General features: G+C 39.6%; 1 protein-coding gene across 5 annotated transcripts in view; it reads right to left on the bottom strand.

Moving 5' to 3' along the window:
* The window catches only part of LOC308262218 (acyl-protein thioesterase 1), a gene marked incomplete at both ends in the record, with an annotated part of 42432 nt that overhangs the window by 15388 nt on the left and 11350 nt on the right, over positions 1 to 15694 (bottom strand). For 4 of the 5 annotated variants that reach the window (XM_080694660.1, XM_080694661.1, XM_080694663.1 and 1 more), the window contains 2 exons: positions 3859 to 3906; positions 7457 to 7522. In XM_080694660.1, the coding sequence (XP_080550786.1) occupies positions 3859 to 3906; positions 7457 to 7522 (114 nt within the window). The remainder of the gene's footprint in view (positions 1 to 3858; positions 3907 to 7456; positions 7523 to 15694) is intronic. The other variant, XM_080694662.1, reaches the window with a different exon arrangement.

Below are 15694 nucleotides of genomic sequence, written 5' to 3'. Positions count from 1 at the left end.
ATTTAAGTGACTTCAGAGATGGGAGAGTTGCAAGGAATGACTGTGGATGACCAAAGCTAAAGAAATCCCGGAGAAGGGTGGGGCTATAAAATGTGTCACTGGGCAGGACTGGGGGAAAGCAAAGCACCCATCAAGTAAGTGTCAGTCTATTTTGTCTTTTTCTCCTGTCATTTTTTTCCTGTCTGTGTGTTACTAGGGATTGAACCCAGGAGCATTCTACCTCTGAACTACACCTTAACCGAATTTTATTTTTATTTTGAAACAAGATCTCTCTAAATTGATTAGACTCACTACCTGATGTCTTTGAACCTGTGATCCTCCAGTCTCAGCCTCCCTAGTAGTGTGATTACAGGTGTATGCCACCTATGTTGGTGGAGAGAAACATATGCTCAGGGCTTGTGGAAAATGTGGTCACCCTTGCTTACACTAGATCCAACCCCGGTGATAACAGCAGCCTGTGTAGACGAGAGAGACTGAGCTCAGAGACCCAGGCTTATAGAGGGAAAAGTGCTAGTGGCACTTGGTCCCTGCAGAGAGAGACATACCAGGCCAGGGTCCCAATCAATGAAGGAGACCAAAAAGTGAGGCTACAAACTAACATCTTTACTCTAGGTTATGAGTAAATGAGTATGCTTGGAACATGCTTGAGAACCTAATATAGAAAGTCAACTTTACAGGGCGTAGTGGTGCATGCTTGTGCATGCTTGTAATCCCAGTACTTGAGAGGCTGAGATAGGAGAATCATACAGTTTCAAAACCAGCCTCAGCTACTTAATGAGGCCCTCTATAACTTAGTGAGACCCTGTTTCTAAATAAAATATAAAACAGGTCTGGGACTGTAGCCTGGAGATAGAAGGCCCCTGGGTTCCATCCCCAGTACCCCCCCCCACACACACACACTGTAAAATGTCTAAAAGAATCCACAGAACCTGGAGGACTGCAAAGGTCAGGTCAGCTCTATACTGATCTATCTGTAGAGTTGTTTTGTTATTGTTTTTTGTGTTTTTGCTTATTTGTTTGCTCTCCTCCCCACCCCTTTTACAAGCTTCTTTCTTTCATATCTACTCTTTATCTCCGTTCCTTTTTTTCTTTTCTTTGTCCATTAAATCTACTTCATAAAAGCCAGGAGTGGTGGCGCACGCTTGTAATCTCAGTGCTTGGGAGGCTGAGACAGGAGGATCACATGGGTTCGAAGCCAGCCTCAGCTGCTTAGGCTCTCAGCAACTTAGTGAGACCGTTTCTTTTTTCTTTTCTGTTGTTTTTTTTTTTTTTTTTTGGTAGTACTGGGGGTTCCTGGAAGCCCTTCTACCTCCAGACTATACTCCCAACCCTATTTTTATATTTTTATTTGGAAACAGGGTCTCTTAAGCCAGCGAGGGTGGCTTCGAATCTGTAATCCCCCAAGCGCGGGGATTACAAGTGTGCGCCACCATGCCCAGCTTAGTGAGACCATTTCTAATAAAATATAAAAAAATAGGTCTGAGTGTAGCCCAGAGGTAGAAAGCTCCTGGATTCCACCCCCAGTACCACACACATACAAAAAAAAATTAAATAAATAAAAATAAATAAATAGGCCGGGCGTGGTGGTGCACACTTGTAATCCCTACGCTTGGGAGGCGGAGACAGGAGGATCGCACAGGTTTGAAGCCAGCCTCACTGGCTAAAGAGACCCTGTTTCCAAATAAAATATATAATAGGTCTGGAGTGTAGTCCGGAGGTAGAAGGGTTCCATCCCCATACCACCAAAAATAAATAAATCCACTTCATATTACTACACCTAATTGATGTACACTAGTTACTAGAATCCTCCAACAGAAGGGGAGAAATATTTTGCCAACTATTCCTCCAATAGAGGACTAATATCTACAATATATAGAGAAGCCGGGTGTGGTGGCGCATGATTGTAATCCCAGCATTTGGGAGTCTGAGACGGGAGGATTCGGTTCGTGGACAGCCTCAGTTACTTAGACAGGCCCTCTGCTACTTAGTGAAACCCTGTTTCAAAATAAAGAATAAAAAATAGGGCAGGGGGTGTAGTTCAGAGGTCAAATGCCCCTGGGTTTCATCCCCAAACCAGCAAAAAATAAATAAAAATAAAAATAATTTAATAATTAAAAAAAAGAATATATAGAGAACTCAAGAAATGCACCACTAAGAAAACATATAACCCAATCAAAAAATGGGCAAGACACTAAATAGACACTTCACAAAAGAAGAAACTGATTGATTGATTAATTGATTGATTTTCGGTACTGGGGATAGAACCCAGGGTAATTCCACCTCTGAGCTACATCCCAGCCCTATTTTTTAGTCTTTATTTTGAAAAAGGGTCTCACTGAGTTGCAAATGGGCTCACTAAGTAGCTGAGGCTGTCCATAAACTGCGATCCTCCTGTCTCAGTCTCCCAAATGCTGAGATTATAAGCATGCACCACCAAACCCAGCTTAGAAGAAATTTATTTATTTATTTATTTATTTATTTATTTATTTATTTATTTAATTTATTTCGTGGTACTGGGGTTCCTGGAAGCCCTTCTACCTCCGGGCTACACGCACAGACCTATTTTTTATATTTTTATTTGGAAACAGGGTCTCTTAAACCAGCACGGCTGGCTTTGAACCTGCGTGATCCTCCTGTCTCCGCCTCCCAAGCGTAGGGATTACAAACATGCACCACCACGCCCGGCATTAGAAGAAATTTAAATGGCCAATAAATGTATGAAAAATTTTCAACATCATTAGTAATTGGAGAGATGCAAATCAAAACTACACTGAAATTTCACCTAACTCCAATTAGAATGGCAATCATTCAAAACAAAAAAAACAACAACAAATGCTGGTAAGGATGTGGAGAAGTGGGAACTCTAATACATTGTTGGTTAAATTGCAAATTAGTGTAACTACTATGGAAAACAGTAAGGAGGATTCTCAGAAAAATGGGAATGAAACTACCATATGATCCAGCAATACCACTTCTGGGTATCTACCTAAAAGAAAGGAAACCAAACTAGTGCATGCATATTCATGTTCACACCCACACAATTCACAAGTGCCAAACTATGGAACCAGCCAAGATGTCCATCAAATGATGAATGGATTACAAAACTATAGGCTATGTATACAATGGAATTCTACTCAGTCTTAAGGAAGGACAAAATTTCATCATTTGCAGGGAAATGGATGGAACTGGAGAACATTATGCTAAGTGAGATTAGTTGGTCACAAAAAGTAAAAAATTGGATGTTCTTCCCAATATAGGGATGCTGGGAGAAAATGGGTAATAGGAGGAACTCTAGACAAAGAAGGAGAAACTATAGATAAGGAAATATGGCAACCTAACTGAAAGTGATGGGAGAGAGGAAGAGGGAAATTCCCAAATGTACATGATGTACATTAACAAACATATCAAAGTCAATAATTAAGCCAAACATGAGAAGGAGGGGGGGAGAGAATGGGATGGCAATTGGGGAAGGGCTAAATAAATGATGTGTGCATGTATGCCTCTACCATCTTACATTCCATTAAGATGTATGACTACAATGTACCAATACAAAATAAAAGATAAGATAGCTAAATAAACTGCTGTAGGCAAAAGTACTTCTGATAAAAAATTAAAAAGTTCTTATTGGATAGCTAAGTTTTGTTTGTTTTTATGGTGCTGGGGATTGAACCCAGGGGTATTTATCACTGAGCTACACCCCCAGCCCTTTTTGATGTTTTGCTTTTGAAATAGGGTCTCACTACACTGCTGAGAGTCTTTCTGGGGATGACCTTGAACCTGTCATCCTTCTGTCCAAGTACTGAGTTTATAATAGGCATGTGCCACCATGCTCGGCTAAGTAAATTATTTAGTACTTACCAAGAAGGCATGGCCATGTTCATATTTAATGTAACAGGCATAACTGGCCTACAAAGAAAATAAAAAACAGCAAAATTAGAAAAATAAAACACAAAACTTGATAAATTCCATCAGTCAATAACTACTTTAGGCTCACACAAAACTGTATGCTATAGTTTTAACATACATTATATACTTACATATGTTTTATGTAGTTACCTTTAAACAATTCTGTTTTCTATGCCCACCAAGTGTGCTCTGAAGACAGAGCAACAGCTGTGAAGGACTAAGCTTGGCAAGTAATAAGTATTAAAAATAAATTTTCTGGCCAGACACGGTGTCGCACGCTTCTAATCCCAGCATTCGGAAGGCTGAGACAAGAGGATCACGGTTTACAGCCACCCTCAGCTACTTAGTGAGGCCCTCCACAACTTAGTGACACCCTGTTTCAAAATAAAGAATAAGCCGCTTGTGGTGGCGCACACTTGTAATCCCAGCGCTTGGGAGGTTGAGACAGGAGGATTGCACAGGTTCGAAGCCAGCCTCAGTTACTTAATGAGACCCTGTTTCCAAATAAAGCATAAAATAGGTCTGGGAGTATACCCCAGAGGTAGAAATGCCCCTGGTTCCATCCCCAGCACCACACACACACACACAAAAAAAAAGTAAAATTGGGCTGCAGTGTAGCTTGGAGGTAGACTGCCTCTGGGTACAATCTCCTCTACCAAAAAAAAATAAAAAGGAAGAATAAAAAACTTGGCATAAAGGCACATGCTTGTAATCCCAGCGCTTGGAAGGCTAAGACAGGATGATAGCACAGGTTTGAAGCCAGCCTCAGCTACTGAGTGAAGCTCTCAGCAACTTAATGAGACCCTGTTTCCAAATCAAGTATAAAATAGGTCTGGGAGTATAGCCTGGGTATCACAAAAAATAAATAAAAACAAAATACAAAATAAGGAATAAAAAAATAAATGAGGTTGGAAATGTAACTCAGTGGTAGAATGTCCCTGGGTTCAATCCCCAGTACTGCAAAAATATATATATATATATAATAATAATAATAAATAATAAAAAAATTTTCCTTTCTCAAATCCTTACTTAAATACTTGTAACTTCTCAAACATGAGAAGGGAAGCCCAAGAACTAAGACAGCTGGAAATGCATTCAACATGAAGCTGGTATGAGCAATGTACTGCACAGATACTATAACAGTGCTTCCCATGTGTGCTGGTTGCATTTCACTTACTGTTGCTTTCTTAGCTATATTCCTGCTTAATTAAGGGACGGATAAGTAAACATGATCTGCCTACATATCCATTACATCCAGTTCAAGCCTGGGAAAAAAAGCCTATGCTGAACAAGACAATCTGAATTTAACCAAGTACAAAAGGAAAGAAAAATAAATAACTTTATATCTCAGCACTATCCTGATTCTTGGAACAAATCTACTTTGGAGGTTATACAACTGTATCAAAAACTTTTTGAAGCCAGTTGTGGTGGCTTAAGCTTGTAATCCCAGCATTTGGGAAGCCCTGGTTCAAGGACAGCCTCAGCTACTTAGTGAAGCCCTCTGCAACTTTGTGAGACTCTGTTTCAAAATAAAGAATAAAAAAAAACTGGGCAGGGGGTATGGCTTGGAGGTCAAATGCCTCTGGATTCTATCCCCAGACCCGCAAAAAAAAAAAAAGAAAAAAAAAAAATTTGAGCCAGGTGTGGTGGCACACACTTGTAACCCCAGCATTCAGGAGGCTGAGACCGAAGGATCACAGTTCGCGCCAGCCTCAGCTACTTAGTGAGGCCCTCTGCAACTCAGTGAGACCTGGTTTCAAAATAAAGAATAATGAGACCCTGTTTCAAAATAAGGAATAAAAAATTGGGCAGGGGGTGTAGCTCGGAGGTCAAATGCCTCTGGGTTCCATCCCCAGACCCATAAAAAAAGAAAGAAGAAAGAAAGAAAGAAAGAAAGAAAGAAAGAAAGAAAGAAAGAAAGAAAGAAAAAATAGGGCAGGCGGGGTGTGTGTAGCTCAGAGGTAGAATGCCCCTGGGTTCCATCCCCAGACTCGCAAAAAAAAAAAAAAAAAAAAATTGAACCTGGAGTTGCTGCCCAGGCCTGTAATACCAGAACTTGGGAGGCCAACAAGAAAACTGCAAGTTCAAGGACAGCCTCAGCAATGTAATAAGATTTTCAGCAACCTAGGGAGACCCTGTTTCTAAAACAAATAGGGGTAGAGGTATAGCTCAGAGGTAGAATGCCCCTGGGTTCAATTCCCAATCCCTCGTATCTAAAAATAAAAAAATAGTGATTTTTTAATTTTGAGAATAGGAAATACTCTTTAACAATTTAATCCTGGGGCAAATAGCAATATAACAGAAATTCCAACATACTCAAGAATTCTGTTTCTTGTTTGAACCAAATCATAGAGGACACAGCTGCACTAGCCACAGTATTCTGCTATAACCTAAAGCGGTAAGACAGCTGCTCTTTATTTCAGGATAAAAAGAAGGAAGGTTTTCTTCCTTAATCTCGAATATAATTTATTTCCCCATATTCATATATCTTTTTAAATTATTTTTTTGCGGAACTGGGGATTAAATCCAGAGGTTACCTCTGAGCCATACCCCAGCCCTGTTTACTTTTTTTTATTTTGAAACTGAATCTTGCTAAACTAACATGTGCTGGCCTCAAAGCTAAGATTCTCCTGTCCTCGACTCCCAAGTACTTACATTCACACATGCAGCTCAAGTTTATTGCTACTGCCACTTCTGCGGGTGGATTAGTCACTTACTAGCACGTGTGTAATCTCTGGTATCTCTCTCCATGGTTGCTGCTTCTCAGCAACCACTTGATCTAAAACCTGCCAAGCCTACTCATTTTCTCAGTTTGCTCAAACTTGGTATTTTCTTTTTGACATCCACAAACATTTCTAGAGTCAGAACTCGAAACCAAATTTATAAGACACCAAAGTCTGTGTTTTGTCCATATGACCTCACAGTGCCTGAATGCTATTGGATGGCATTCAGGAATGTTTTCAAACTAAAGGTTTTTCGTAAATCTGGCAGGTGCCAGGTATGGTGGCCCACACTTGTAATCTCAGTACTTAGGAGGCTGACACAGGAGGATCCGGGGATTCACGGTCAGTCTCAGCTACTTAGTGAGGCCTTCTGCAACTTAGTGAGACCCTGTTTCAAAAGAGAGAATATAAAATAGGGCTATGGGTGTAGCTCAGAGGTAGAATGCCCTTAGGTTTAATCCCCAGTACTAAAAAAAAAAAAAGAAAAAAAAAAAAAAAGAAAATATGGCAGGTGAATCTGCTTTACAGATACCAATGCATATTTGTAGAACTTTGAGATATTTATATATCTTAAAGAAATTTTCTGGCATTACAGTCAACTGACCCTTAAGACATTATCTTAAATTTCTCAAAAATAGGTAGTTGGGGGGGATATTCAATGTAACCAAAAGCCTTTTTAGTTTTAAGGAATTCCATTAAGCTTTATTCTTATCTGAATATTTAAAAGATAAAAAAAAAAAAACCACTATATTCAAGTGCTCTGGGAGAAAGTAAAGCATGTTTTTCCCGGATTCTGAATCACAAGCCTAAAGACTAGAAATACTCACGCATGCGGGCAGATATATTTGATATGTGAACTTCTGATACCTGCAAAAGCTTCTGCCCATCCATGCCTGGTGGAAAAAATAGTTGAATACTGCTGTTAATAAACTGTTTTAAAGTCCAACAAATAAGTAACAAAATAGTACTTCAACATTTTGTGAGGATTAACATTAGCTCCTTAAAATATCTTAAAAGTTGCCAGGAGTGGTGCCACATGCTTGAAATCCCAGCACTTGGGAGGCTGAGACAGGAGGATTGCACATTCATAGTCAGCTTCATCTCCTTAGTGAGGCCCGCTGCAACTTACTGAGACCCTGTTCCAAAGTAAAGAATTCCAAACAAGACCCTGTTCCAAAGTAAAGCCCTGTTTTTACAGGGCTGCAGTATAGCTCAGAAATAGAATGCCCCCGGGTTTCAATCCCCAGTACCGCAAAAAAAAAAAAAAAAAAAAAAAAAAAAATCTTAAACATGCTATTTACACAACACCATGAACCTCTGAGAGTCCCAAAGAGCTGTTATTTAATCTTTACCTATGGATAAAGATGATCTCTCATGGTGTCTGAATAGCAGTGTGTGCTCCTTCGTATATGTCTGCTGGGCTTTACAATATTTATGTGATGGTGTGGTACTGGGGATTGAACCCAGGAGCATTCTATCTCTGAGTTACACCTCCAGACTTATGTTTTATTTTGAAATAGGATCTTGCTAAGTTGTAGGGGCCATGCTAATTGTGGAGGCTAGTGGCAAACCTGTGATCCTTCTGTCTCAGCCTCAAGTACTAGGAATACGGGTGTTCACCACTCCTGGCTACAATTTTATATATACATATATACATAAGGATGTATGTTTGTATGTATGTACATATACACATATATAGGTATGCATATTAATTGCTTTATAACTTTACAACAGTATATCTATCACATAGGCAAGGCATATAATTCAGATTTCATATGAACAAAGTTGTTATTCATAACAACTTCAATAATACTTTAACTATTTTTCTGTTTTAATCTACCTTTGTATATATGAGACACATATACAAAGATTTTTTTTAAATTTTGTTTTTGGTGGTATTGGGGGTGGAACCCAGGGGCTTTCTACCTCTGGGCTATACTCCCAGACCTATTTTATATTTTATTTAGAAACAAGGTCTCACTAGGTTGCTGAGAGCTTCACTAAGTAGCTGAAGCTGGCTTTGAACCTGTGCGATCCTCCTGTCTCAGCCTCCAAAGTGCAGGGATTACAAGCATGCACCACCACGCCCGGCTATACAAAGATTTAACACAACAGTATTAAATAGCAATGTGTGCTCCTTCATATATGTCTGCAGGGTTTTACAATATTTATGTGCTGGTGTAGTACTGGGGATTGAACCCAGGGGCATTCTACCTCCAAGCTACACTCCCAGCCCTATTTTGTATTCTTTATTGTGAAACAGGACCTCACTAAGTTCTGAACGCCTCACTAAGTAGCTGAGTCTGTCAGCGAACCTGTGATCCTCCTATCTCAGCCTCCCAAGTGCTGGGATTACAAGGGTGGGACACCATGCCTGGCACATAACACCAATTATGAGCCATACTATTTTAGTTCAGTGTGTGTGTGTGTGTGTGTGTGTGTGTGTGTGTGTTCCTGTGTATAGGTACAAGTTTATATATGTGTGTTATGGGTATATGCCTGTGTACCCATACTAAAGATTTTACTCTGAAAACTACAAAACAGAGCCAGGCATGGTGGTGTATACCTATAATCATAGTACTTAGGAGACTTAGACAGGAGGATCACAGGTTTAAGACCAGCCTCAGCAAACTACACTGTCAGCAACTCATTTTCTTAATTTAGAAACAGGGTCTCACAGCCAGGCGTTGGGGTGCACACTTGTAATACCAGCATTTGGGAGGCTGAGACAGAAAGACAGCGGTTCACGGACAGCCTCAGCTACTTAGTGATGACCTCTGAAACTCAGTGACACCCTGTTTCATAATAAAGAATAAAAAATAGGTTTGGGTGTGGAACTCAGAGGGAGAATGCCCCTGGATTCCATCCCCAGTATCAGAAAAAAAAAAAAAAAGAAGAAGAATAAAAAGAAAGAAAAAGAAAGAAACAGGGTTGCACTATGTTGTAGAGGGCCTCACAAGGTTGTTGAAGCCTGACGAGGTGGCCCATGCTCATACTTTCACTACTTGGGAGGCTGAGAGAGGATGATCACAGGTTTGCGGTCAGCCTCAGCTATATAGTGAGGTGCTCTGCAACTTAGTGAGAACCTGTTTCAAAATAAAAAATAAATAATAGGGCTAGAGGTATAGCTGGAATGTACAGTCTTTGAGTTCAATCCCCAGTTCTGAAAAAAAGGAAAAAAAAAAAGAAAAAAAAGACATAGTGAAGAAATTTGGAAGGCAACATATACTATGCAATAAATATTTGTAAATCATACATTTAATAGAAGTCTACTTATTTAGAATTTATTCATTTAGAAGTCTATTTAATAAAAGCCAGGTGTGGTGGTACATGCCTGTCATCCCAGTACTTAGGAGGCTGAGAAAGGAAGATCACAAGTTCGAGGACAGCCTCAGCAAGTAGTGAGACTCTCATCAACTTGTGAGATCTTGTTTCCACGTAAGAACTAAAATTGGGCTGGGGGTGTAGCTCAAAGAATGCCTCTGGGTTCAACCCACAGAACCACAAAAAAAAAAAAAAAAAAAAAGAATTTTTTTTCAAAAAAGATACCCCAGTTAGAGCCAGGTGCTTATAATTCCAGCATTTGGGAGGCTGAGAAAGGAGAAGCACGGTTCCCGAACAGCCTTAGCTAATACTTAGTGAGGCCCTTTGCAACTCAGTGAGACCCTTTTTCAAAATAAAGAATAAAAGATAGGGCTCAGGGTGTAGCTCGGCGGTATAATGTCCCTGGGTTCCATCTCCAGTACTGCAAAAATAAATAATAATTAATTAATTTAAAAAATATCCCAATTAAATATAAAAACAAACTGACATTTCTCCAAAAATATATGTAAATGCTAATAAGCACACTGAAAGATGCTCAACACCATTAGTTATGAGAAAAGGCAAATCAAAATCACTACAGTATACCACAGGATGCCCACCATGATGGCTATAACAAAAAAAGACAGGGATAGCTGGGCACACTGGTGCACTCTTGTAATCCCAGTATTTGGGAAGTTGAGATAGGAGGATTGCCTCAGCTCCTTGGTGAGGCCTCTGCAAGTTAGTGAGACCGTGTTTCAAGATAAAGAATAAGAAATAGGGCTGGGGGTGAGGTGTAGCTTGGAGGTAGAATGTTCCTGAACATAGAATGTTCCTGGGTTCAGGAACATTCTACCTCCAAGGACCACCAAAAAAAAAAAAAAAAAAAAAAAAAAAAAGAGAGAGAGAGAGAGATAAAAGAATTGAAGAGGATCATGAGAAATCAGCTCTACTACACTGCTGGTGGAAATATGTTACAGCTACTTCTAAAAACCACCTGAGAATTCCTCATGAAATTACTGTATGATTCAGTGATTCTTCCCCTAGGCCTACACCTGAGGATACTGAAAACATTATGTCCATATAAAAACTTGTACACAAATATTTTATTTATTTATTTATTTACTTATTTATTTATTTGCAGGTCTGAGGATGGAACCCAGGGCCATTCGACCTCCCAGCTACACCCCCTGCCCTATATTTTATTCTTTATTTTGAAAACAAGGTCTAACTAAGTTGCAGAGGGCCTCACTAAGTAGCTGAGGCTGTCCCCGAACTGCAATTCTCTCGTCTCAGCCTCCTGAATGCTGGGATTACAAGAGTGCGCCACCATGCCCAGCCCACAAATATTCTTAAAAGCATTATTCACCCCCAAAGTGGAAACAGCTCAAATGTTTATCAAACAAATGAATAAGCAAAATGTAGCACATCCACACCATGGTGTATGATTCAACAACAGAAAGGAATAAAGTACTGATACATGTTATAACGTGCATGAAACTTGAAAATATTATAAGCGAAAGATGCCAGTTACAAAGAACCAAGTATTTTATGAAATGCCAAAGTTAGGTTCGAAGCAGCCTCAGCTACTTAGTGAGGCTCTCAGCAATTTAGTGAGACCCTGTTTCCAAATAAAATATAAAATAGGTCTGGGAGTATAGCCCGGAAGTAGAAAAACCTGGGTTCCACTCTCAGCACCACAAAAAAAAAAAAAAAAAAGCAAAGGTTTCTCTTGGGGTCAACAAAAAACATTCAAAAATTGATTATAGTAATGATTGAACAACCTGTAATGAATATATTAAAAACCACTGAATTACATACTCCAAATGGATGAATTTTGTGGTATATGATATATGAATTACATTTCAATAAAACTATTGTCAAAACAAAATGGAAAGAAAAAGAACACATGATAGGCCAGTAGTGAGGAGCCATGAGATAAACTCAGGCTGAAGGTCACTCAACAGAATATACATAAGGCTGAGAGCTGGGATATGCTCAGCAATAGAGCACACACATGCTTAGCATTCTCTGGGCCCTGGGTTCAATCCCCAGCACCAAAAAGAGTAACACACATTCCTGGACAGGGTTCTGAACCAGGAAGGAAACAGATCTTGCTAAAGGAACGCCTGGCAAAACACTGAATGGAGCCTGTGAACTAAGGGGCTGAGTCAGACCAGTGATGATTTCCTAATCTGAAGTGCTATTTCCTGGTCTGTACAAATGTCCTTCTGCATGGAACATACACACAGGAAGATTCATGGTGACACATACTTGTAATGCCAGTACTTGGGAGGCTGAGACAGGAGGATCACAGGTCTGAAGTCAGCCTCGACAACTTAGTGAGGCCCTCTGCAACTTAGTGAGACCCTGCTTCCAAATAAGAAATAAAATTGGACTGGGGTTTGGCTCAGAGGTTCAATGCCTTGGGCTCAATCCCTGGAGCCACCAGAAAACAACAACAACAACAACAACAACAACAACAACAACAACAACAACAGAAAGCCAGGCCTGGTGCACATGCTTGTAATACCAATACTTGTGAGGCTGAGACAGGAGGATTGCACATTTTGTAAGCCAGCCTCAGCTACTTAGTGAAGTTCTCTGCAACTTAGTGAGACCCTGTTTCCAAATAAAATATAAAATAAGTCTGGGAGTATAGCCTTGAGGTAGAAAGCCCCTGGGTTCCATCCCCAGTACCACACACACACACACACACACACACACACACACACACACACACGATGGAAGATCATTTGTCTGCAGGTGGCCCTCAAGAGTTAAAAGATTTACAAGACTTACAACCATCAGATGAGTTGGGGGGAGGGAGCCCAAATGCCAGCAAACACAAGCACACAGAACTGAGTGAGTGCACAAGAAAACTACGAAGCAAAAGACAACTAGGAAAGCTCTGTGACAGAAACATGGTTTGTCTTTGTTTTTGCTGTACTAGGAACTGAACCCAGAACCATTCTACCTCTGAGCAACACCCACAGCCTATTTTTTATTCTTGATTTTGAAACAGGGTCTCACTAAGTTGCAAAGGACCTCGCTAAGTAACTGAGGCCTGCTACGAATTTGTGATCCTCCTGTCTCAGTCTCCCAACTACTGGGATTACAAGCATGTGCCACCACTCTCCGCTCCATGGGATGTCTTTGTATAACACACACACACACACACACACACACACACACACACACACCACCCCTGTAGGTACGGTAAAAATTATGTCCCAATGAATAAATCTTACAAATAAAATGAGCAAAAGCAACTGGACACTGAAGAGAACTTACCAATGATTCTATTTACATGAAAGTCAGTAACAGACAAAACTACTCTATACCAACAGAAGTCAAAGGAAGAAACTTCTGAAGAACAGCAATTATTCTGTATTAAGTTTAATGATTCCATGGGTGTGTGTATAAATTTATCCAGTGAAATATTTTAAGACATGAATAGGTCACTATTATACCCCAATGTAGTTTTTAAAATAAAGTCTTTTTTTTTTTTTTTTGCAGTACTTAGGATGAAACCCAGGTGCATTCTACCTCTCTGAGCTACACCCTTAGCCCTATTTTTTAGTCTTTATTTTGAAACAGGGTCTCACTGAGTTGCAAAGGACCTCACTAAATAGCTGAGGTTGCCCACGAACCACAAGCCTCCCAAAAGCTGGGATTACAAGTGGGCACCACTATGCCCAGCTAAAGTCCATTTTTTAAAAATAGCACATCCAACTCAAATAGGCTCCTAGACTAAGCAAATCTTAGTTAAGAACCATGTTAACAGAGGCAACACAACTAGTAAATTCTCTTCTACCTGCCAGATTTGGCCATCACGGAAATACTGGGTGAAAGGTCACTAGAGCTGGCAATGTGGCTTTTGTGGGGGTCCAGCTGCTCACTGCAGACACAAACTACTGACTCCAGGGTAAGAAGTACAAGAGATAAAGCTGAAGGAAATGTACTATCTGCTCTGAGATTAGTCTGAAAAGACTGAGAAAATCATTTAAAGATTATATATATTACTTAATATATGTATTTAATGTGTTATAAATATTTTACATATTTTATGATAAAAATAAAGATCATAGAATATGCAGGTAAAGGCACCTTGTGCCACATGCTAATAAAAAAGTAGAGAAATGTAATGGTATGTGTTTTATTAAATGATTCAAGTACATACTACAAGTCTATGTTAAATAAGACCTTTAGTAAGTTTTCCTTTGCTTTTTATTTTATATTCCAATTTATTATACCCTGTAATAAGTTACTCAATGTATCTTTTTGATGTTAATGATCACTGAGTTTTCTGTTTAGTATTTTCAGGAAAATTAGGAATAATATTTTATAATATATGTGTAGTTTGCATTGTGAATAGTATACTTACCCTTTAATGTATACAATAAACAACATTATTTAGTAATGATAAATACCTGGCAGTCTATCACTCCCAAATTATGGGCCTAGACCAGAAGTTATCAATCAATCAAGGCACTACTTCAGAGCATTGAGAGATCTTTTTTCCTTCCTACTCCCACGTTGAAACCAAGAGCATTCTAACTCCAAGCTATACCCTCAGCTATTTTTACTTGTATTTACTTATTTATTTGGTACTGGAGATTTAGCCCAGAGACATTTTACAACTGAGCTACACCCTCAGCCCTTTTCATTTTTTCAACAGAGCCTGCTAATTTGCTGAGGCTCACACTAAACTGCTGAGGCTGGCCTGAAACCTGGAATCCTCCAGTCTCGGCCTCCCAAGTACTGGGCTTACAGGTGTCCACCACTACTGATTTAGAGATCTTGTCAACACAGTGATCCAGGGAGTATTTAAAATATAAAACCTAGCCAGGTGTGGCACACACCTATAATCCCAGTACATGGGAGGCTGAAACAGGCAGCCAAATTCAGCAACTTAGCAAGTCCTTATTTCAAAATAAAAAATAAGGAGTTGAGGCATGGTGGCACATACTTGTAATCCCAGTACTTGGGAGGCTAAAATGGGAAGATCGAGGTTTGTGGCCAGCCTCAGCTACTCAGTGAGGCCTCCACAACTTAGTGAGACCCTGTTTTAAAATAAAGAATAAAAATAGGGTTGGTGGGTATAGCTTAAAGGTAGAATGCCCCTGAGTTCCATCCCCAGAGCCACAAAAACCAACAATAAGGGCTGAGAGTATAGCTTGGAGACTGAACACCCTGGGTTCAATCTCCAGTACAAGTAAATAAATGAATAAATAAATCCTATCTGCTACCTCTTGCAAAAGACAAAAATATAGCCATGTCACAAAATATTCTCTTCAAGGTCACCACCAAGGCTGATTTTACGTATGCTGTTTCAGTTCCTTCATTTTCAATTTCTAAGTATATCATTAGTTTATTTTCTATCTCAGGATTTGTACTAATGACCTCAGGGATAACTAAATAAGCCCTAAACATCATGGTGCTATTTCAGCTAATTATAGCTCTGGGAATACACAGCCACTAAAAATCACATTTATCAAACAATTTCCCACTTATTTATTAAGAGTCCAAATGCAACACAGATTCAATTATAATCCTCAGAATATTATTACATATAATAAAAGCATGAATACGGCTGGCTAGGGTGGATGACAGCCTTACACCTTTATATTTTACAAAGTAAAGCCACTTAATAAATTATTAAAAACATAAATCTGCCGGGCGTGGTGGCGCACGCTTGTAATCCCACCTTTGGGAGGCTGAGACCAGAAGATCATGGTTCGCGGGCAGCCTCAGCTAAT

Source organism: Muscardinus avellanarius, assembly GCF_963383645.1.
Source record: "Muscardinus avellanarius genome assembly, chromosome: 4".
NCBI lineage: Eukaryota > Metazoa > Chordata > Mammalia > Rodentia > Gliridae > Muscardinus > Muscardinus avellanarius.
The sequence above is the reverse complement of the archived record's forward strand: the minus strand, read 5'-3'. Positions and strand labels throughout refer to the sequence as shown.